This window comes from Cherax quadricarinatus, chromosome 62, assembly GCF_038502225.1.
Source record: "Cherax quadricarinatus isolate ZL_2023a chromosome 62, ASM3850222v1, whole genome shotgun sequence".
In the NCBI taxonomy this organism is placed as follows: domain Eukaryota; kingdom Metazoa; phylum Arthropoda; class Malacostraca; order Decapoda; family Parastacidae; genus Cherax; species Cherax quadricarinatus.
Genome location: NC_091353.1, coordinates 3,981,872 through 4,006,930, shown reverse-complemented (window position 1 = coordinate 4,006,930; position 25,059 = coordinate 3,981,872). Strand labels below are relative to the sequence as shown.

General features: G+C 45.1%; 1 protein-coding gene across 1 annotated transcript in view; it reads right to left on the bottom strand.

Annotated features, from left to right (window-relative positions):
* The window catches only part of LOC138854526 (metabotropic glutamate receptor 6-like), a 94,306-nt gene that overhangs the window by 6,987 nt on the left and 62,260 nt on the right, over nucleotides 1-25,059 (bottom strand). Inside the window, exons 9-12 of the mRNA XM_070098300.1 lie at nucleotides 24,688-24,879; nucleotides 9,983-10,118; nucleotides 8,818-8,972; nucleotides 4,615-4,819 (exon numbers count right to left, since the gene is read on the bottom strand). Of these exons, the coding sequence (XP_069954401.1) occupies nucleotides 4,615-4,819; nucleotides 8,818-8,972; nucleotides 9,983-10,118; nucleotides 24,688-24,879 (688 nt within the window). The remainder of the gene's footprint in view (nucleotides 1-4,614; nucleotides 4,820-8,817; nucleotides 8,973-9,982; nucleotides 10,119-24,687; nucleotides 24,880-25,059) is intronic.

Sequence of the window (25,059 nt, the reverse complement as noted above, 5' to 3'; positions counted from 1 at the left end):
AACCACCATCATCACCATCACTTGTACCATAACAACCACCATCATCACCATCACTAGTACCATAACAACCACCATCATCACCATCACTAGAACCATAACAACCACCATCATCACCATCACTAGTACCATAACAACCACCATCATCACCATCACTAGTACCATAACAACCACCATCATCACCATCACTAGTACCATAACCACCATCATCACCATCACTAGAACCATAACAACCACCATCATCACCATCACTAGAACCATAACAACCACCATCACCATCACTAGTACCATAACAACCACCATCATCACCATCACTAGAACCATAACAACCACCTTCATCACCATCACTAGAACCATAACAACCACCATCATCACCATCACTAGAACCATAACAACCACCATCATCACCATCACTAGTACCATAACAACCACCATCATCACCATCCCTAGAACCATAACAACCACCATCATCACCATCACTAGTACCATAACAACCACCATCACCATCACTAGAACCATAACAACCACCATCATCACCATCACTAGTACCATAACAACCACCATCATCACCATCACTAGAACCATAACAACCACCATCATCACCATCACTGGAACCATAACAACCACCATCATCACCATCACTAGTACCATAACAACCACCATCATCACCATCACTAGTACCATAACAACCACCATCACCATCACTAGTACCATAACAACCACCATCATCACCATCACTAGTACCATAACAACCACCATCATCACCATCACTAGAACCATAACAACCACCATCATCACCATCACTAGAACCATAACAATCACCATCATCACCATTACTAGAACCATAACAACCACCATCATCACCATCACTAGTACCATAACAACCACCATCATCACCATCACTAGTACCATAACAACCACCATCATCACCATCACTAGTACCATAACAACCACCATCATCACCATCACTTGTACCATAACAGCCACCATCATCACCATCACTAGTACCATAACAACCACCATCATCACCATCACTAGAACCATAACAACCACCATCATCACCATCACTAGTACCATAACAACCACCATCATCACCATCACTAGTACCATAACAACCACCATCATCACCATCACTAGTACCATAACAACCACCATCATCACCATCACTAGAACCATAACAACCACCATCATTACCATCACTAGAACCATAACAACCACCATCACCATCACTAGTACCATAACAACCACCATCATCACCATCACTAGAACCATAACAACCACCTTCATCACCATCACTAGAACCATAACAACCACCATCATCACCATCACTAGAACCATAACAACCACCATCATCACCATCACTAGTACCATAACAACCACCATCATCACCATCACTAGAACCATAACAACCACCATCATCACCATCACTAGAACCATAACAACCACCATCATCACCATCACTAGTACCATAACAACCACCATCATCACCATCACTAGAACCATAACAACCACCATCATCACCATCACTAGAACCATAACAACCACCATCATCACCATCACTAGTACCATAACAACCACCATCATCACCATCACTAGTACCATAACAACCACCATCACCATCACTAGTACCATAACAACCACCATCATCACCATCACTTGTACCATAACAACCACCATCATCACCATCACTAGAACCATAACAACCACCATCATCACCATCACTAGTACCATAACAACCACCATCATCACCATCACTAGTACCATAACCAGCATCATCACCATCACTAGTACCATAACAACCACCATCATCACCATCACTAGAACCATAACAACCACCATCATCACCATCACTAGAACCATAACAACCACCATCATCACCATCACTAGTACCATAACAACCACCATCATCACCATCACTAGTACCATAACAACCACCATCATCACCATCACTAGTACCATAACAACCACCATCATCACCATCACTAGTACCATAGCAACCACCATCGTCACCATCACTAGGACCACAACAACCACCATCATCACCATCAATAGTACCATAACAACCACTATCATCACCATCACTAGTGCCATAACAACCACCATCATCACCATCACTAGTACCATAACAACCACCATCATCATCATCACTATTACCATAACAACCACCATCATCACCATCACTAGCACCATAAAAACCAGCATCATCACCATCACTAGTACCATAACAACCACCATCATCACCATCACTAGTACCATAACAACCACCATCATCACCATCACTAGTACCATAACAACCACCATCATCACCATCACTAGAACCATAACAACCACCATCATCACCATCACTAGTACCATAACAACCACCATCATCACCATCACTAGTATCATAACAACCACCATCATCACCATCACTAGAACCATAACAACCACCATCATCACCATCAGTAGTACCATAACAACCACCATCATCACCATCACTAGAACCATAACAACCACCATCATCACCATCAGTAGTACCATAACAACCACCATCATCATCACTAGTACCATAACAACCACCATCATCACCATCACTAGTACCATAACAACCACCATCATCACCATCACTAGTACCATAACAACCACCATCATCACCATCACTAGTACCATAACAACCACCATCATCACCATCACTAGTACCATAACAACCTCCATCATCACCATCACTAGTACCATAACAACCACCATCATCACCATCACTAGTACCATAACAACCATCATCATCACTAGTACCATAACAACCACCATCATCACCATCACTAGTACCATAACAACCACCATCATCACCATCACTAGAACCATAACAACCACTATCATCACCATCATCACCATCACTAGTACCATAGCAACCACCATCATCACCATCACTACAACCATAACAACCACCATCATCACCATCACTAGTACCATAACAACCACCATCATCACCATCACTAGTACCATAACAACCACCATCATCACCATCACTAGTACCATAACAACCACCATCATCACCATCACTAGTACCATAACAACCACCATCATCACCGTCACTAGAACCATAACAACCACCATCACCATCACTAGTACCATAACAACCACCATCATCACCATCACTAGAACCATAACAACCACCATCATCACCATCACTAGTACCATAACAACCACCATCATCACCATCACTAATACCATAGCAACCACCATCACCATCTCTAGTACCATAACAACCATCATCACCATCACTAGAACCATAACAACCACCATCATCACCATCACTAGTACCATAACTACCATCATCACCATCACTAGTACTATAACAACCACCATCACCACCATCACTAGAACCATAACAACCACGATCATCACCATCACTAGTACCATAACAACCACCCTCATCACCATCACTAGAACCATAGCAACCATCATCACCATCACTATTACACTAACAACCACCATCACTAGTATCATAAAAACCACAATCATCACCATCACTAGTACCATAACAACCATCATCACCATCACTAGAACCATAACAACCATCATCACCATCACTAGTACCATAACAACCACCATCATCACCATCACTAGTACCATAACAACCACCCTCATCACCATCACTAGAACCATAACAACCATCATCACCATCACTAGAACCATAACAACCACCATCATCACCATCACTAGTACCATTACAACCACCATCATCACCATCACTAGTACCATAACAAACACCATCATCACCATCACTAGAACCATAACCACCATCATCACCATGAGCAGTACCATAACAACCACCATCATCACCATCACTATTACCATAACAACCACCATCATCACCATCACTAGTGCCATAGCAACCACCATCATCACCATCACTAGAACCATAACAACCACCATCATCACCATCACTAGTACCATAACAACCACTATCATCACCATCACTAGTACCATAGCAACCACCATCATCACCATCACTAGAACCATAACAACCACCATCATCACCATCACTAGTACCATAACAACCACTATCATCACCATCACTAGTACCATAACAACCACCATCATCACCATCACTAGAACCATAACAACCACCATCATCACCATCACTAGAACCATAACAACCATCATCATCGCAATCACCATCACTACAAGCACTGTACCACTCAAATCATGAGTGAAGGCTCGATCCTCCCTCCACCAGTCACAACCCAGAGCTCCATCACTCATCAGACGCACAGACAAGGGAGGTGCAAAAGATATTAAAGTAGAGAGAGAGAGAGAGAGAGAGAGAGAGAGAGAGAGAGAGAGAGAGAGAGAGAGAGAGAGAGAGAGAGAGAGAGAGAGAGAGAGAGAGAGAGAGAGAGAGAGAGGAGAGAGAGAGAAAGAGACAGGAAGCATCACAAACGTCCAGAGCTGATGAACCTGCGAGGTTAGACCAGATGTTCATCTTCACTGAGTGGAGTCGGGCATAGGAGTAACCTTATGCATGATATATAATCTTCAAAACACTGAACACAGAGTTATACATTTTCACTACCCATACAGCCTTGTACTCTGTGTACATAGCTAGAGCTCCTCAGTACACCTGCATGTACTTACCTTCACTCTGGGTACCTGAGTCCACACGCTGAGAGGAAGAAGATAAGTTATTCTTGATTGCTGAGTACTTGGCTGCCGGCATCATGGACTGACGGACGTTCCTCTCAGGATGCAGCAGAATGATGTAGAGTTTAGGTGTGAACAGACAGACTAGTGCTACCGTAGCTGACAGTGAGATAGTGACCGAGGTAGTAGTGATCCTCAGCTGATGGTGAGAAACAGTTTACATTATTAACCATAACAGTCACTGTAATTCATTATCCAGGTTCTAAATGACCCTTACGGGTTTTGTGCTTCTATATAATAATAATAATAATAATAATAATAATAATAATAATAATAATAATAATAATAATAATAATAATAATAATAATAATAATGGTAAGCATAACTACATGTCATATTAAAATTAGTAGATGTAGCATCTATCGCTGCGTTACTAGTAGTAAACAAATAAGAATGTAAGACTGGAAGAGCACTGCTGCAGGCCTACTGGCCCATACAAAGTATCTATCAAAAGCACCCATATTATTATCAACACACTAAAAAACAAGGCAGGAGATTTAAATACCTTACCACCCTTTATATACAAAAAAGTGTCACAAGTGCTATCACCAATCATTGCAACACTCTTTAACAAATCCATTGAATCCTCCATCTTCCCTACAGTACTCAAAATAGCAAGGGTCACCCCGATCCACAAAGGAGGAGACCAAACAGAGTTGAATAACTATAGGCCAATATCCAACTTACACCCTCTCTCAAAAATCTTCGAAAAATTAATTCATAAACGAATCTACTCCTACCTTATCTCCCAAAACATACTCAACCCCTGCCAATTTGGATTCAGGCCTAATAAAAATACTAATGATGCTATTATACACATGCTAGAACATATATACACTGCAATAGAGAAAAAAGAAGTCCCACTGGGGATCTTCATTGACTTACGTAAAGCTTTTGATACAGTTGACCATGACTTGCTCCACGTAAAATTGTCACACTATGGTATTAGAGGGCACTCCCTCAACTACCTCAAGTCTTACCTCAGCAACAGAAGCCAATATGTGTACACAAATGGGGCAAGCTCTTCCGCACAACCAATTACAGTTGGTGGCCCTCTTCTCTTTCTACTATACATAAATGACCTACCAAATGCTTCGCAATTACTCAAACCCACACTTTTTGCAGATGACACCACATACGTCTTCTCCCACCCGAGCCCAGTCACGCTAGCCAATACTGTAAATACCGAATTACAGAAAATATCTACCTGGATGAGGACTAACAAACTTACACTAAACATTGACAAAATCTACTTCATTCAGTTTGGTAACAGAGCTACAGATGTACCTCTTAACATAATGATAAACGGATCACCTATCACAAAGCTAACAGAGGGAAAATTCTTAGGAATCCACCTTGATAATAGACTCAAATTTCATACACATATACAACAAATTTCTAAGAAAATTTCCAAGACTGTAGGCATACTATCGAAGATACGGTACTATGCTCCACAGTCAGCCCTCCTGGCCCTATATCACTCTCTTATTTACCCCTATCTCACCTATGGAATTTGTGCATGGGGCTCAACAACAACTAACCATCTCAGACCACTAATTACCCAACAAAAGGCTGCAGTTAGAATGATAACAAATTCTCACTACAGGCAGCACACTCCACCAATATTCAATACACTAAACCTACTCACCATACAAAACATCCATACTTATTACTGCACCTATTACATACATAGAACACTTAACTCTGATATTAACCCTCCCCTCAAACATCTCCTTGCCAACCTCAACAGAACACATGACCATAACACAAGGCACAGATCACTCTTTGATGTTCCTCGTGTCCATCTCACACTATGCAAAAACTCAATGCACATAAAAGGCCCTAAAATCTGGAATTCATTACCTGTAAATATAAAAGAAACACTACCTGTTTATAAATTCAAGTCTCTTCTCAAAGATCACTTACTCACCCAAAACCAAATAAATACTGAATAACTGAACCTTATAAATTGTATATCTCAAATGTTTCTCACAATTATATCACATAAATGTTAAACCTAAAACCCAATCTAACTTTATTATTTTTTAAATACACTACCTAACAGAATACTCCATTCTACTGAATGTACAACAATGCATACAACCATATGACCTGTGTTTGTAATAATCACTTGTGCTTTATAGTTATCTGTTTACATTAAAGTTCTATCACTGATTTCATCATTGCTTAGTTAATCTTAACTTAATTTTAAGCCAGCCCGTAATGCTATGCATAGTATAAGTGGGTTTGGCATACTGCTCTTATCTGTATTTGTTGTACCTCTGTATGTGTGCTCAAACTTTTAAATAAATAAATAAATAAATCTTTTCCCTGAGCTGCCCAAGAATTTGCTTTCACAGCCCAGACACTAGTCAAACCCAGCCCCTCCTGCATCATATCACCTATAATTCATTCTAATAATTTCCCTACTATAGACGTCAGGCTTATTGGACGGTAGTTTGATGATAAGGACTTATCCCCTGATTTAAATGTTCCACTCATAAGTTCCATTCTTTAAGTACCCAGAAAATAATTCATCTGGCCCCGAAGACTTATTTTTTTTCAGTTTATCTAAGTGTTTGATAACCAATTATTGCTGCGATTATTTCTTCCTGTGTAAAGACTGTCAAGAATAACCCATTACTTGATTATTATCAGTCAGCTGTTCGTCCCCAGTTCTCAGTGGTCCCACTTTATCCCAGTTCTCAGTGGTCCCACTTTATCCCAGTTCTCAGCGATCCCACTTTATCCCAGTTCTCAGTGGTCCCACTTTATCCCAGTTCTCAGTGGTCCCACTTTATCCCAGTTCTCAGTGGTCCCACTTTATCCCAGTTCTCAGTGGTCCCACTTTATCCCAGTTCTCAGTGGTCCCACTTTATCCCAGTTCTCAGTGGTCCCACTTTATCCCAGTTCTCAGTGATCCCACTTTATCCAAGTTCTCAGTGATCCCACTTTATCCCAGTTCTCAGTGGTCCCACTTTATCCCAGTTCTCAGTGATCCCACTTTATCCCAGTTCTCAGTGGTCCCACTTTATCCCAGTTCTCAGTGATCCCACTTTATCCCAGTTCTCAGTGGTCCCACTTTATCTCAGTTCTCAGTGATCCCACTTTATCCCAGTTCTCAGTGGTCCCACTTTATCTCAGTTCTCAGTGATCCCACTTTATCCCAGTTCTCAGTGATCCCACTTTATCCCAGTTCTCAGTGGTCCCACTTTATCCCAGTTCTCAGTGGTCCCACTTTATCTCAGTTCTCAGTGATCCCACTTTATCCCAGTTCTCAGTGGTCCCACTTTATCCCAGTTCTCAGTGGTCCCACTTTATCCCAGTTCTCAGTGGTCCCACTTTACCCCAGTTCTCAGCGATCTCACTTTATCCCAGTTCTCAGTGGTCCCACTTTACCCAGTTCTCAGTGGTCCCACTTTATCCCAGTTCTCAGCGATCCCACTTTATCCCAGTTCTCAGTGGTCCCACTTTATCCCAGTTCTCAGCGATCCCACTTTATCCCAGTTCTCAGCGATCTCACTTTATCCCAGTTCTCAGTGGTCCCACTTTACCCAGTTCTCAGTGGTCCCACTTTATCCCAGTTCTCAGTGGTCCCACTTTATACCAGTTCTCAGCGATCTCACTTTATCCCAGTTCTCAGTGGTCCCACTTTACCCAGTTCTCAGTGGTCCCACTTTATCCCAGTTCTCAGCGATCCCACTTTATCCCAGTTCTCAGTGGTCCCACTTTATCCCAGTTCTCAGCGATCCCACTTTATCCCAGTTCTCAGTGGTCCCACTTTATCTCAGTTCTCAGTGATCCCACTTTACCCCAGTTCTCAGCGATCCTACTTTACCCCAGTTCTCAGTGGTCCCACTTTACCCCAGTTCTCAGCGATCCCACTTTACCCCAGTTCTCAGCGATCCCACTTAACCCCAGTTCTCAGCGATCCCACTTTACCCCAGTTCTCAGCGAACCCACTTTACCCCAGTTCTCAGCGATCCCACTTTACCCCAGTTCTCAGCGATCCCACTTTACCCCAGTTCTCAGCGATCCCACTTTACCCCAGTTCTCAGCGATCCCACTTTACCCCAGTTCTCAGAAGTACCGCTTTATACACTTACAAAAACCTTAAGGATTAAGTTGATCACTTACCTCTACGTTATTAGCTGTAGAAAAGTAGATGGGTACAAACGCGAGCCAGATAATACAGGTCGTGTACATGGTGAAGCCGATGTATTTACTCTCGTTAAAGGCCTCTGGTATCTTACGTGTGAGCACTGCATAGATGGTGCAAACGATGATCAACCCTGTGAGGGAGGTAGGTAGGTGGGTGGGTAGGTAGGTGGGTGGGTACGTGAGTAGGTATGTTGGTAGGTGGGTGGAGTGGGTGCGTAGGTAAGTGGGTAGGTAGGTAGGTAGGTAGGTAAGTAGGTAGGTGGGTGGGTGGGTGGGTAGGTAGATTGGTAGGTGGGTGGGTACGTGAGTAGGTAGGTTGGTAGGTGGGTGGAGTGCGTAGGTAAGTGGGTAGGTAGGTAGGTGGGAACGTGAGTAGGTAGGTTGGTAGGTGGGTGGAGTGGGTGCGTAGGTAAGTGGGTAGGTAGGTAGGTAGGTAGGTAGGTAGGTAGGTAGGCAGGTGTAGGTAGGTAAGTAGGTAGGTGGGTAGGTAGGTGGGTAGGTGGGTGGGTAGGTAGATTGGTAGGTGGGTGGGTACGTGAGTAGGTAGGTTGGTAGGTGGGTGGAGTGCGTAGGTAAGTGGGTAGGTAGGTAGGCAGGTAGGTAGGTAGGTAGGTAGGTAGGTAGGCAGGCAGGTGTGGGTAGGTAAGTAGGTAGGTGGGTAGGCAGGTGGGTAGGTGAGTGGGTGGGTAGGGAGGTAGGTAAGTAGGTAGGTGTAGGTAGGTAAGTAGGTAGGTGGGTAGGTAGGTGGGTAGGTGGGTGGGTGAGTAGGGAGGTAGGTAGGTAGGTGTAGGTAGGTAAGTAGGTAGGTAGGTAGAAAGAAAGGAAGGAAGGAAGGTAGGAATGAGGGAGGCAAGGAGGGAAGAAGGGAGAATGAGGGAGGGAGGGAGAGAGGGAGAGGGAAGCAGGAAGGGGAAGAGAAAATGAAAGAACGGAGAGAAAGTGAGAGAAAGCAATATAAGGATAAGAAAGAGAAGAGAAGAAAGGGGAGTAAAATAACGAAAGTAAATAAAATTTATTACTTTGGGTTACATTATATTATGTCAAAAGTAATTCATTGTGAATATTAATATTACAATAAAGTGTTGTTTAAAAGAGAGAGAGAGAGAGACAAAGAGAGAGAGAGAGAGAAGCATGAACTTACCAATAGGATAAGCAAATGCTATCATATAAGAAGCATTGATGGAGGCAGCACAGACCAGGAAGTTGTCTTCCCTCACCAGGTAGTGATGTATAGCTGTGGGAGGACTGACTACCCACCACACTACTGTCACTACAACCTGCAACACAACACTACTGTTACAACAACCTCACCAGGTAGTGATGTATAGCTGTGGGAGGACTGACTACCCACCACACTACTGTCACTACAACCTGCAACACAACACTACTGTCACTACAACCTGCAACACAACACTACTGTTACTACAACCTGCAACACAACACTATTGTTACTACAACCTGCAACACAACACTATTGTTACTACAACCTGCAACACAACACTACTGTTACAACAACCTGCAACACAACACTGTCACTACAACCTCACCAGGTAGTGATGTATAGCTGTGGGAGGACTGACTCCCCACCACACTACTGTTACTACAACCTGCAACACAACACTACTGTTACTACAACCTGCAACACAACACTACTGTTACTACAACCTGCAACACAACACTACTGTTACTACAACCTGCAACACAACACTACTGTTACTACAACCTGCAACACAACACTACTGTTACAACAACCTCACCAGGTAGTGATGTATAGCTGTGGGAGGACTGACTACTGTGGTATGCAAAGAGTACGTAACCTTTATTCGGCGCATGGACACACCCTCATTTACAGGCTATCTCCCCCAACCAGCGAACCAGGTTGCTAAGAGTTGATGATGGGGCCCCGTCGTTCAACTAGTGACCAGGTTCTAGCCAATAAGAAGATGGTTTTGGCAATCGCAGAGGTTATGTGGGTAATGCTCTCCTGTCTGCCCTTGTCATTCCCATTCTAGAGCTGGTTGAAGCACGGTCTGCTATCTTGTGGCTTCTATTTCTGCCTTGCTTACCGTGGAGTGCACTATACTTATCACTGTACATAGTGTACATATTGCTGTTCTAAATTGGTGAAGGATAATGTAAGTCTAAACTTTTTCTGCTGTGTTTATTTTGCTCCCATTACACCCGGGATAACAGGCCATTTGGAATCCTGGGTTGTAATATGGGTAGCCTGTCCGAGAGCTGGAGCTGGACTTAGAGAAACGGTTGAGTTTAGGGTGAAGCTCGTAGCAGGAACATTATGCAGCTTGCTGTCTGGCTTTGCTTTACGAATTTTGCGTGTCAGTTGCTTTATGATCAGCCTTGCTATTGTGTGATCGTTCAACAGCTCGCTACTAGCTTGTTCGGTGTGCTCGCTTCGCTACGGTCAATCTTCTAGAACAGTGTAGCTGTCTGGCATTGCTTTACAAATTTTGCGTGTCAGTTGCTACTAGCCTGTTCGGTGTGGAGAATTTTGCAGTCAGCTTTGCTTCTATGCGTATTCTGCAATCGTACTGTGCATAGCTAAGCGTGTTCTGCAAATTAACGTGTTACGTTGGGGTATTCTGCAATCGTACTGTGCATAGCGAATAACTTATGCCACCTAGACGAGTCAGACGTCTGGTGTCGGCATATACTTTGCATAACCTACCTAAATTGTCCCTACAGCGTTGTTGGCAAATTGCTCGTTCCATTGGCATTAAATACAAACGCACTCTCACAGCTGCGCAACTGCGTTCACTGATTGCTGACAAACTTATAGAAGAAGAGATGGCACATCAGACTCCTCCCTCTATGGAAGCTAGGGCAAAAACTACTATGTTCTCGCAGGAGGAAGATAATACTCCTACGGAGCAAAATGGTCAGTATAATGCAGCTGGGTTGTCTCAGGGTGAATCAGCGTCGTTGGCACTTGAGCTGGCAAAAATCAATCTTGAGCAAACTAGGGAACAGAGCATTCCCAAGGGAAGAATTTGATAGGGAAAGAGAAAGGAGGCAGTTTTCGCATTCTGTAAATAATTTTAGTTTACAGAAAGCAGTACAGTTTGTTCCCCGCTTCAATGAGGCCGAACCAGAGCAATTTTTCGAAAGCTTCGAAAATCAGGCTCGAGCCTTGAGGTAGCCGGAACAGCATTGGGCATCGTTGGTTCATACAGCATTATTGGGTAAGGCACAAAAATTCGTCAGTATTAAATGACGTTGAATTTTCTGATTATCAAGTAGTGAAGACCACAGTGTTGGGAGCATATACATGTATCCCAGCCAAATACAGAAAAACATTAAAATTAAGCAGGCGGCAGCTTGGTCAATCCCTAGTGGACTTTGTGAGACAGCAAACCAAAGCTTTTACCAGCTGGTATAAAGCAAGTGGTGTCTCTACCTTTGAGGAGCTGGTGCAGCTTATTCTGATTGATAACCTGCTGGAGTCTATGGGACCAGAGGTTCGAGTCTTTCTGCAGGATCGTGACTTAACCACTGCATTGGAGGCAGCCAGGTTGGCTGATACCTTCGAAACTAACCGCTCCTTGTCCGAGCAGTCCCGTCTCTTTTCAACAGCCTGGCATGAGCAGAGATCGTCAACCTTGGAGAATGAAGTGCCAGCCGGAGGAAGAACGTCTACGTCAGCCAACTAAGTCACCTGGTGAGCCACGCTTTTCAACATATGGTCCACCTGCGGAGAGGCAAACTACTCGTGGTACGTCTCGACAACAGTATCCAGAGAGACACCAGCCAGAACGACACCATTTGCAACGTCAACAGGGAGTAAAGGGCAAGCCTGTCGTCTGCTTCAGGTGCAATAAAGTAGGTCACATCAGTCCCAACTGCCCCCATAAACCCCAACCCATTGGGAAAATCTCTAATATCCCTAGTAACATGTCCCCTAGAGAAGTAGAAAAAGGTATGGCCCCTTATTATTGCAAGTCTTATTTCCCTTCAGGAAACTCAGAAACAATTGAAGTAAAGACCTTTCGAGATACTGGAACATATTGCTCACTTGTAAGAGAATGAATATTACCCCTTTCAGAGAATACTTCTTTGAATTCCTCTGTTTTATTGGAAGCATTTGGAGGAGCTATATATTCTGTTCCTTTGCATAAAATTTATGTACAGTGCAAATATTACACTGGGTACTTGACTGTAGGTGTCAAAAAAGGATTTCCCATGAAAGATGCCGTGTTATTACTGGGTAATAACATTACTACTGTTAGTTCGTGTCCTGAACCTATAATGATTAATTCTGCTCCGGTGTTGGCCATAACTCGGGCAACATCCCAAGGGTTGTCTGGAGAGAATGTTTACCTATCCTTGGACGACTCCGATCTCTGAATAGCCACGTTGTTTTGAGGCACACCGGCCGGAGCCTTGTAAATAAAGTGAAAAGACCCCGATCAAGCCTTCATATTCCCAGGTTGCAGGATTGCCAGATGTCTCTGTTTCCATGCCCGAGGGACTGTCTTTCCGGGAGGAACAACGAAAGGACCCTTCTTTAAAATTCGCTTTTGAGGCAGCCATGGGTAAATCCTCTTTGGGTCATCCGGTCAAGTATGAAGTTAAAAACGATTATTTGATCTGCACTGAGACTGGTAAGGAGATAGACGGCCGGCAATTGTATGACAGGTTAGTGGTTCCAACCAAGTATAGACCTCAAATATTAAATATAGCTCATAATACGTCATTAGGAGGTCACTTAGGAATTACAAAAACTTTGTATAGAATCACAAAAGAATTTTATTGGCCAAAATTAAAGAAAGATGTGAAGAATCATATTAGGTGTTGCCGAGAATGTCAGCAAGTAGGGAAACCTGGACATTCCATTAAACCTGCACCTCTCCAACCTATACCTGCTGATGGAGAACCTTTTGCAGATTTAATTATAGATTGTGTAGGTCCACTACCTAGGTCAAAGTCTGGAAATCAATATTTATTTACAATTATGGATAAAGTAACCAGATATCCTGAAGCAATTCCCATGCGCAGTATTAATACTAAAGCTATTCTCAAAGCTTTAACTAAATTCATTTCTTGTTTTGGCATTCCTAAAACTATTCAAAGTGATCAAGGTACTAACTTTACTGCCAAAGCATTTATTTTATTATTATTATCACACTGGCCAATTCCCACCAAGGCAGGGTGGCCCGAAAAAGAAAAACTTTCACCATCATTCACTCCATCACTGTCTTGCCAGAAGGGTGCTTTACACTACAGTTTTTAAACTGCAACATTAACACCCCTCCTTCAGAGTGCAGGCACTGTACTTCCCATCTCCAGGACTCAAGTCCAGCCTGCTGGTTTCCCTGAATCCCTTCATAAATGTTACTTTGCTCACACTCCAACAACACGTCAAGTATTAAACCATTTGTCTCCATTCACTCCTATCAAACACGCTCACTCATGCCTGCTGGAAGTCCAAGCCCCTCGCACACAAAACCTCCTTTACCCCCTCCCTCCAACCCTTCCTAGGCCGACCCCTACCCCGCCTTCTTATCCACTGCCTATCATCCTCAGTCCCAAGGCGCCTTGGAAAGATTCCATCAGACATTAAAAACAATGATTAGAACTTTTTGCATGCACTTTCCTACAGACTGGGATGAATCACTACCTTTGTTGCTGTTCTCAGTACGAGAAACGGTGCAAGAGTCTGCAGGGTATAGTCCGTTTGAACTGATCTTTGGGCACAATGTACGAGGTCCTCTTCGGGTGCTCAAAGAAGGATGGATGGGAGAAGACGTTAGCTCAACACTACAACCCGTCTTCAAGGTTGCAGGTGGCACGTCAGTTAGCCAAGGCTAACCTAAAGACAGCTCAAAGTAAGATGAAACAGAGGTATGACAGAAGTGCACAATTCCGCTCCTTCCATCCAGGAGACAAGGTGTTGGTGCAGGAACCTATACCTGGCTACACCTTGAAAGCTAGATTTACGGGACCTACGCAGATTGTAAGTAGATTATCTGATGTAAATTATGTGGTAGCTCCCATTGATAAGACCTCAAAAACTAAAATTTACCACATCAATCAATTTAAATCTTTTCATACACCAGATAAAGTCCCAGTAATGACTCTGTCCTCTACCTCTGAGGACGACTCTGATTCTTTGCACTCTATCTCTGAAATTAATATTAAACTTTCAAATTCTGTCCTCAAGGATCCTAGCCCTTTAATGGAGGGATTATCTGAAACGCAAGCAACAAATTTAACTGAGCTTCTGCAGTCATATCCTAATATTTTTTTGGATGTGCCGAAAAAATGTACGTTAGGTTACCATGATGTAGATGTGGGAAACTCTAAACCAATTAAACTCTCCCCCTACAGAGCTAATCCTGAAAAGCAGAGACTACTTCAGCAGGAAGTAGAATTTTTGTTAAAGCATGGTTTAGTGGAGGAGTCATCTAGTCCATGGGCTTCACCGTGCATAATTGTGAAGAAGGCTGATGGAGGGTTTCGTATGTGTACAGACTACCGTAAAGTGAACGAGGTCACAATTACAGATGCTTACCCTCTTCCTCGTCTGGATGACGTAATTGACTTTGTGGGTAAGGCTACTTTTGTGTCCAAGTTAGATCTCCTTAAAGGCTACTATCAGGTACCTTTGACAGATAAGGCGAAGGAAATCTCTGCCTTCGTAATTCCAGGAAGTCATTATCAATACAGTTACCCCCTTCGGAATGAAAAATTCCCCCTCTTCATTCCAGAAACTTATCCATCAGGCGATTAAAGGACTTGAAGGCACGGCAGCGTACCTAGATGATATTTTTGTGGTGTCTGATACTTGGGATCAACACCTTCTTAGACTTAAGGCTCTGTTTGAGACCTTTAAGAGTTCCCATTTAACAGTTAATTTATCTAAATCTTCCTTTGGCCAGGCCACTGTCACTTTTCTAGGCCATGAAGTAGGTAGTGGTAAAGTTGCACCTAAACTTGCTAAAGTTCTTGCTATTAAAGATTATCCAGTTCCTCATGATAGGAAATCTCTTCAACGATTCCTAGGCATGATAGGATTTTACAGAAGATTCTGTAAGAATTTCTGATATTGTAGCCCCTCTTACCAGTCACAAAGTTCCCTTTAATTGTACCTCAGACTGTAACACTGCTTTTAATAAAGCAAAAAGATTATTGTGTACTGCACCCATTCTCTTGTCTCCAGACTTCTCCAAACCTTTTTCATTACAGGTTGATGCTTGTGAGTCTGGGGTTGGGGCAGTACTATTACAAATCGGGAACAAGGAGTTGCTGCCTGTAGCATACTTTTCAGCAAAGTTCCAGCCACATCAGAGGGCTTATTCTACCATTGAAAAGGAAGCCCTCGCGCTGGTACTGGCTTTGGAGCATTTCGATGTTTATGTGGGCCAGACATCGCAGGTGGTCAGTCTACAGTGATCACAATCCTCTAGTATATCTCCAAGCCATGAAGAACCACAACACAAGGCTTATGCGCTGGACACTAAGGCTGCAGCCATATAATATTTCAATTAAATATATTGCCGGCAAAGAAAATATGTTGGCAGACTCTTTATCTAGTCTAAAATTTTAATTTATTTAGGTTAGGATGTTATTTGTGGTAACCCCCTTTTCACGCTCTTTTTTTTCATCCCCTGGTGTGGGTTTTTTTTTTAGAGGGGATGCGGGCTACCGTCCGCCTGTATCTTGGACCTATGCTAGCCTGTCTGGCTGCTGTCTCACTCTAAGTTTAGGGTTTGGCTTTTGGTCACGAGAAAAGCTGAGCTCTATCTAAGAGTTGGATGGTGGAGAGGAAAGGCGGTCCCATATATTGTGCCATGGAGGCACGGTTACCACTGGGAGGTGGCAGCCTAATCCTGAGCCTTCTCGGGGTGGGGGTGTGGCATGCAAAGAGTACGTAACCTTTATTCGGCGCATGTACACACCCTCATTTACAGGCTATCTCCCCCAACCAGCGAACCAGGTTGCTAAGAGTTGATGATGGGGCCCCGTCGTTCAACTAGTGACCAGGTTCTAGCCAATAAGAAGATGGTTTTGGCAATCGCAGAGGTTATGTGGGTACCGCTCTCCTGTCTGCCCTTATCATTCCCATTCTAGAGCTGGTTGAAGCACGGTTTGCTATCTTGTGGCTTCTATTTCTGCCTTGCTTACCGTGGAGTGCACTATATTTATCACTGTACATAGTGTACATATTGCTGTTCTAAATTGGTGAAGGATAATGTAAGTCTAAACTTTTTCTGCTGTGTTTATTTTGCTCCAATTACACCCGGGGTAACAGGCCATTTGGAATCCTGGGTTGTAATAACTACCCACCACACTGTCACTACAACCTGCAACACTACTGTTACAACAACTTGCAACACAACACTACTGTTACAACAACCTCACCAGGTAGTGATGTATAGCTGTGGGAGGACTGACTACCCACCACACTACTGTTACTACAACCTGCAACACAACACTACTGTTAGTACAACCTGCAACACAACACTACTGTTACTACAACCTCACCAGGTAGTGATGTATAGCTGTGGGAGGACTGACTACCCACCACACTACTGTCACTACAACCTGCAACACAACACTGTCACTACAACCTCACCAGGTAGTGATGTATAGCTGTGGGAGGACTGACTACCCACCACACTGTCACTACAACCTGCAACACTACTGTTACAACAACTTGCAACACAACACTCCTGTTACTACAATCTCACCAGGTAGTGATTTATAGCTGTGGGAGGACTGACTACCCACCACACTGTCACTACAACCTGCAACACAACACTACTGTCACTACAACCTGCAACACAACACTACTGTCACTACAACCTGCAACACAACACTACTGTCACTACAACCTGCAACACAACACTACTGTCACTACAACCTGCAACACAACACTACTGTCACTACCACCTGCAACACAACGCTACTGTCACTACAACCTGCAACACAACACTACTATCACTACCACCTGCAACACAACACTACTGTCACTACAACCTGCAACACAACACTACTGTCACTACAACCTGCAACACAACACTACTGTCACTACCACCTGCAACACAACACTACTGTCACTACAACCTGCAACACAACACTACTGTCACTACCACCTGAAACACAACACTTCTGTTACTACAACCTGCAACACAACACTGTCATTACAACCTGCAACACAACACTACTGTTACTACAACCTCACCAGGTAGTGATGTATAGCTGTGGGAGGACTGACTACCCAGCACACTACTGTCACTACAACCTGCAACACAACACTGCTGTTACTACAACCTGAAACACAACACTACTGTCACTACAACCTGCAACACAACACTGCTGTCACTACAACCTCACCAGGTAGTGATGTATAGCTGTGGGAGGACTGACTACCCAGCACACTACTGTCACTACAACCTGCAACACAACACTGCTGTTACTACAACCTGAAACACAACACTACTGTCACTACCACCTGAAACACAACACTTCTGTTACTACAACCTGCAACACAACACTGTCACTACAACCTGCAACACAACACTACTGTTACTACAACCTCACCAGGTAGTGATGTATAGCTGTGGGAGGACTGACTACCCACCACACTACTGTTACTACAACCTGCAACACAACACTACTGTTGCTACAACTTGCAGCACAACACTACTGTTGCTACAACTTGCAGCACAACACTACTGTTGCTACAACTTGCAGCACAACACTACTGTTGCTACAACTTGCAGCACAACACTACTGTTGCTACAACTTGCAGCACAACACTATTATAACTACAACGTGCAACACATTATACACCTTGAGCACACACACAACACAAGAAATAAATCATACATGTTGAACACACACACACACACACACACACACACATACACACACACACACACACACACACACAACAATATGACCCAGGTGACAAATTTTCAGAGAATTGGGTGGTTTGCGAGTGGAAGGATACGGCCTGTCAGAGTAACTTTCAAGGAAGAATCAGTTCGAACCAGGATTCTGCAAGAGAAAGCAAGACTGAGGGACAAAGAGGGGTACCAGAGAGTATACCTCGACCGCGACAGAACACAAGAAGAAAGGACTACACTGAAAGAGAGGGTACAGAGACGCAAGGAGGAACGAGAAGCAATGAAAATGAGCAGGACCCAGACACAGGAGGAAGGGCAAACACACCCCACAGAATCTCCCACCAAAAGACTCCACCCGCGACATTCCCAACGCAACTGAGCAACCTATACTACAACCCACTCACTGTTCCCTCTGCCACCAATCCCCATATCACAAACCTCACCCCAACAGCTGTCCCTTATGGGCATTCTGACCCCACCCCCATCAACACAAACCCCACCTACACCACAGCCCCATATAGGCCCCCACCAAGGCTCTCCCTCCCCCAACCCCAATATTCTTGCATGACCACAATGATAGAAAAGAAACTAAAGGTTTGGTACACAAACGCGGATGGAATAATGAATAAACATGAGGAGTGGAATGAAAGAATCAGTGAAAAATCCCCAGACATCATAGCAGTCACAGAAACAAAACTCGCTGAGACAATAACAGACACAATCTTCCCAACAGGATATCAGATCCTGAGGAAAGATAGAAGGAGTAGAGGGGGAGGAGGGGTTGCACTGCTCATAAAACACCGATGGGGATTTGAGGAAATGGAAGGCATGGACATGATTGGAGAAAGAGACTACATTGTAGGTACAATTCAGTCCGGAGAACATAAAGTAGTCATTGGAGTGATGTATAACCCACCACAGAACTGCAGGAGGCCAAGAGAGGAGTACGAAGAAAACAACAGGGTGATGGTGGACACACTGGCTGAGGTGGCAAGAAGAGCTCAGTCGAGCAGAGCAAAGTTACTGGTAATGGGCGATTTCAACCACAGGGAGATCGACTGGGAAAACCTGGAGCCACATGGGGGTCCCGAAACATGGAGAGCCAAGATGATGGATGTGGTACTTGGAAACCTCATGCATCAACATGTCAGGGACACAACCAGAGAGAGAGGGGAGGATGAGCCAACAAGACTGGATCTTGTGTTCACCCTGAGCAGTTCAGACATTGAGAACATCACTTATGAGAGGCCCCTTGGAGCTAGCGATCATGTGGTTCTGAGTTTTGACTATATAGTAGAGTTACAAGTGGAGAAGGTAACAGGAACTGAAGGGGACAGGCCAAACTATAAAAGGGGGGACTACACAGGTATGAGAAACTTCCTGCAGGAGGTTCAGTGGGACAGAGAAATGGTAGGAAAATCAGTAAACGAGATGATGGAATATGTGGCAACAAAGTGCAAGGAGGCAGAGGAAAGTTTTGTTCCCAAGGGAAACGGAAATAATAGGAAGACCAAAACGAGTCCTTGGTTTACCCGAAGGTGTAGGGAGGCAAAAACTAAGTGCAACAGAGAATGGAAAAGGTACAGGAGGCATAGGACCCAGGAAAACAAGGAGATTAGTAGAAGAGCCAGAAACGAGTATGCACAGATAAGGAGGGAGGCCCAGCGACAGTATGAAAACGACATAGCATCGAAAGTCAAATCTGACCCGAAACTGCTGTATAGCCACATTAGGAGGAAGACAACAGTCAAGGACCAGGTGATAAGGCTGAGGAAAGAAGGTGGAGAACTCACAAGAAACGATCAAGAGGTATGTGAGGAGCTAAACAAGAGATTTAAGGAAGTATTTACAGTAGAGACAGGAAGGACTCTGGGGGGACAGACCAGACGGGGACACCAGCAAGGAATACACCAACAAGTGTTGGACGACATACATACAGATGAGGAGGAGGTGAAGAAACTGCTAAGGGACATCGATACCTCAAAGGCAATGGGACCAGACAACATCTCCCCGTGGGTCCTTAGAGAGGGAGCAGATATGTTGTGCGTGCCACTTACCACAATCTTCAACACATCCCTGGAAACTGGGCAACTACCTGAGGTATGGAAGACGGCAAATGTAGTTCCCATTTTTAAAAAAGGAGACAGAAAAGAGGCACTAAACTATAGACCTGTGTCATTGACGTGTATAGTATGCAAAATTATGGAGAAGATTATCAGGAGGAGAGTGGTGGAGCACCTGGAACGGAACAGGAGTATAAATGCCAACCAGCACGGATTCACGGAAGGCAAATCCTGTGTCACAAACCTTCTGGAGTTTTATGATAAAATAACAGAAGTAAGACAAGAGAGAGAGGGGTGGGTTGATTGCATCTTCTTGGACTGCAAGAAGGCCTTTGACACAGTTCCTCACAAGAGATTAGTGCAGAAGCTAGAGCATCAGTCGCATATAACAGGAAGGGCACTGCAATGGATCAGAGAATACCTGACAGGGAGGCAACAACGAGTCATGGTACGTAATGATGTATCACAGTGGGCACCTGTGACGAGCGGGGTCCCACAGGGGTCGGTCCTAGGACCAGTGCTATTTTTGGTATATGTGAACGACATGACGGAAGGGTTAGACTCAGAAGTGTCCCTGTTTGCAGATGATGTGAAGTTAATGAGGAGAATTAAATCTGATGAGGACCAGGCAGGACTTCAAAGAGACCTGGACAGACTGGACACCTGGTCCAGCAAATGGCTTCTCGAATTTAATCCTGCCAAATGCAAAGTCATGAAGATGGGGGAGGGGCACAGAAGACCACAGACAGAGTATAGGCTAGGTGGCCAAAGACTGCAAACCTCACTCAAGGAGAAAGATCTTGGGGTGAGTATAACACCGAGCATGTCTCCGGAAGCACACATCAATCAGATAACTGCTGCAGCATATGGGCGCCTGGCAAACCTGAGAACAGCATTCCGATACCTTAGTAAGGAATCATTCAAGACACTGTACACCGTGTATGTCAGGCCCATACTGGAGTATGCAGCACCTGTTTGGAATCCGCACTTGATAAAGCACGTCAAGAAACTAGAGAAAGTACAAAGGTTTGCGACAAGGTTAGTTCCAGAGCTAAGGGGAGTGTCCTATGAGGAAAGATTAAGGGAAATCGGCCTGACCACACTGGAGGACAGGAGGGTCAGGGGAGACATGATAACGACATATAAAATACTGCGTGGAATAGACAAGGTGGACAAAGACAGGATGTTCCAGGGAGGGGACACAGAAACAAGAGGCCACAATTGGAAGTTGAAGACACAAATGTGTCAGAGAGATAGTAGGAAGTATTTCTTCAGTCATAGAGTTGTAAGGCAGTGGAATAGCCTAGAAAATGACGTAGTAGAGGCAGGAACCATACACAGTTTTAAGACGAGGTTTGATAAAGCTCATGGAGCGGGGAGAGAGAGGGCCTAGTAGCAACCGGTGAAGAGGCGGGGCCAGGAGCTAGGACTTGACCCCTGCAACCACAAATAGGTGAGTACAAATAGGTGAGTACACACACACACACACACACACACATACACACACACACACACACACACACACACACACACACACACACACACACACACACACACACACACACACACACACACACACACACACACACACACACACACAGTACTCCAGATCGTTGAGCGCCTGGACAACTCTCCCAGACATAGAGAGCGCCATGACTCGAGTCCTGGTCTCATAACTTCTTCCTTCTTGTTTAATATTTCTCGTCTTTCAGTCCCACGGGGCGGAGGAGCACCACCTGTTTTATACTGGGTTTTTTATCGTGTTTTATTTTTTATTTTGTATGAGATGTATTGATTAATGCTACCCTCGTTGTTACCCTTGTTGGTACCCTACTGCTACCCTTGCTACCACCCCTGTTTCTTCCCCTGCTACTACCTCTGCTACTACCCTGCTACGACCTCTGCTACTACCCCTGCTACTACCTCTGCTACTACCGTGCTACGACCTCTGCTACTACCACTGCTACTACCTCTGTTGCTACCCTTGCTACGACCCCTGCTGCTACCTCTGCTACTACCCTGCTACGACCTCTGCTACTACCCCTGCTACTACCTCTGCTACTACCGTGCTACGACTTCTGCTACTACCACTGCTACTACCTCTGCTACTACCGTGCTACGACTTCTGCTACTACCACTGCTACTACCTCTGTTGCTACCCTTACTACGACCCCTGCTGCTACCTCTGCTACTACCCTGCTACGACCTCTGCTACTACCCCTGCTACTACCTCTGCTACTACCGTGCTACGACTTCTGCTACTACCACTGCTACTACCTCTGCTACTACCGTGCTACGACTTCTGCTACTACCACTGCTACTACCTCTGTTGCTACCCTTGCTACGACCCCTGCTGCTACCTCTGCTACTACCCTGCTACGATCTCTGCTACTACCACTGCTACTACCTCTGTTGCTACCCTTGCTACGACCCCTGCTGCTACCTCTGCTACTACCCTGCTACGACCTCTTCTACTACCACTGCTACTACCTCTGTTGCTACCCTTGCTACGACCCCTGCTGCTACCTCTGCTACTACCCTGCTACGACCTCTGCTACTATCACTGCTACTACTTCTGCTGCTACCCTTGCTACCACCCCTGTTTCTACCCCTGCTAATACTTCTGCTACTACCCTGCTACGACCTCTGCTACTACCCCTGCTACTACCTCTGCTACTACCCTTGCTACCGCCCCTGCTACTACCCCTGCTGCTTCTACCGCAACAATCCTTGCTACTACCCCTGTTACTACCCTTGCTATTACCCATTTGCTACTCCTCCCACTATCCCAGCTACTACCCCTGCTACTAGCACTGCTACTACGCTTGCTACGACTCTTGCTAGAACCTGTGCTACAACCTTCTTACTACCCCTGCTACTTCCTCTGCTACGACCCCACCCTGCTACCTCTGCTACTAGCCCTCGCTGCTACCCCTGCTACTGTCTCTTACTGCTACCCCTAATACTTACCCTGCCATGACCCCACCCTGCTACCCCTGCTTCTGCCCCTCACTGCTACCCCTGCTGCTACCCAACCCTGCTACCCCTGCTACTACCCTTGCTGCTACCCAGCCATGCTACCCCTGCTACTACCCGTCCCTGCTACCTCTGCTACTACCCCTGCTGCTACCCTTGCTACTACCCAGCCATGTTACCCCTGGTACTACCCCACACTACTACCCCTGCTACTACCTCTCCCTGCTACTTCTGCTACTACCCCTGCTGCTATCCCTGCTACTACCCGACCTTGGTACCCCTGCTGCTACCCCACCCTTCTACCCCTGCTACCTCTGCTACTACCCCTGCTGCTACCCCTACTACTACCCCACCATGCTACCCCTGCTACTACCTCTCCCTGCTACCCCTGCTACTACCCCACCCTTCTACCCCTGCTACCTCTGCTACTACCCCTGCTGCTACCCCTGCTACTACCCACCCTGCTACCCCTGCTACTACGTCTCCCTGCTACCCCTGCTACTACCCTACCCTTCTACCCTTGCTACCTCTGCTACTACCCCTGCTGCTACCCCTGCTACTACCCCACCATGCTACCCCTGCTACTACCTCTCCCTGCTACCCCTGCTACTACCCCACCCTTCTACTCCTGATACCTCTGCTACTACTCCTGCTGTTACCACTGCTACTAACCCACCATGCTACCCCTGCTACTGCCCCTCACTGCTACCCCTGCAACTACCCATCCCTGCTACCCCTGCTACTACCCCACCCTTCTACCTCTGCTACTACCTCCCCCTGCTACCCCTGCTGCTACCCAACCCTGCTACCCCTGCTACTGCCCCTCACTGCTACCCTTGCAACTACCCATCTCTGCTACCCCTGCTACTATCCCACCCTGCTACCCCTGCTACTACCTCTCCCTGCTACCCCTGCTGCTACCCCACCCTGCTACCCACCTGCACAGAGACAGTACAGAAGCAGATACAGAGTTGAGATCGAGGGGAGATGAAGGAAGGTCGCTTGGTGGTCCTCTTGCCAGCGTTGAAGATCCGTGATATTCGGTTGGTCTTGGTCAGCAGTGCGCTGTAGACCACAGCGAAGCAGAAACCCAGACCAAACCTCTGCACCCCACAGACCACCGCTGAGGGCTGTAACATAACACTCTGGGTAAGTCGATTGAGGTACACGTAATTATAGTTATCATAAGTAGTGTAAATTACCCACCACGATAACCCTAAAAGAGTCGGGCAGAGTGACTTGAGAGAAAGAGAGAGAGAGAGAGAGAGAGAGAGAGAGAGAGAGAGAGAGAGAGACAGAGACACACCTAA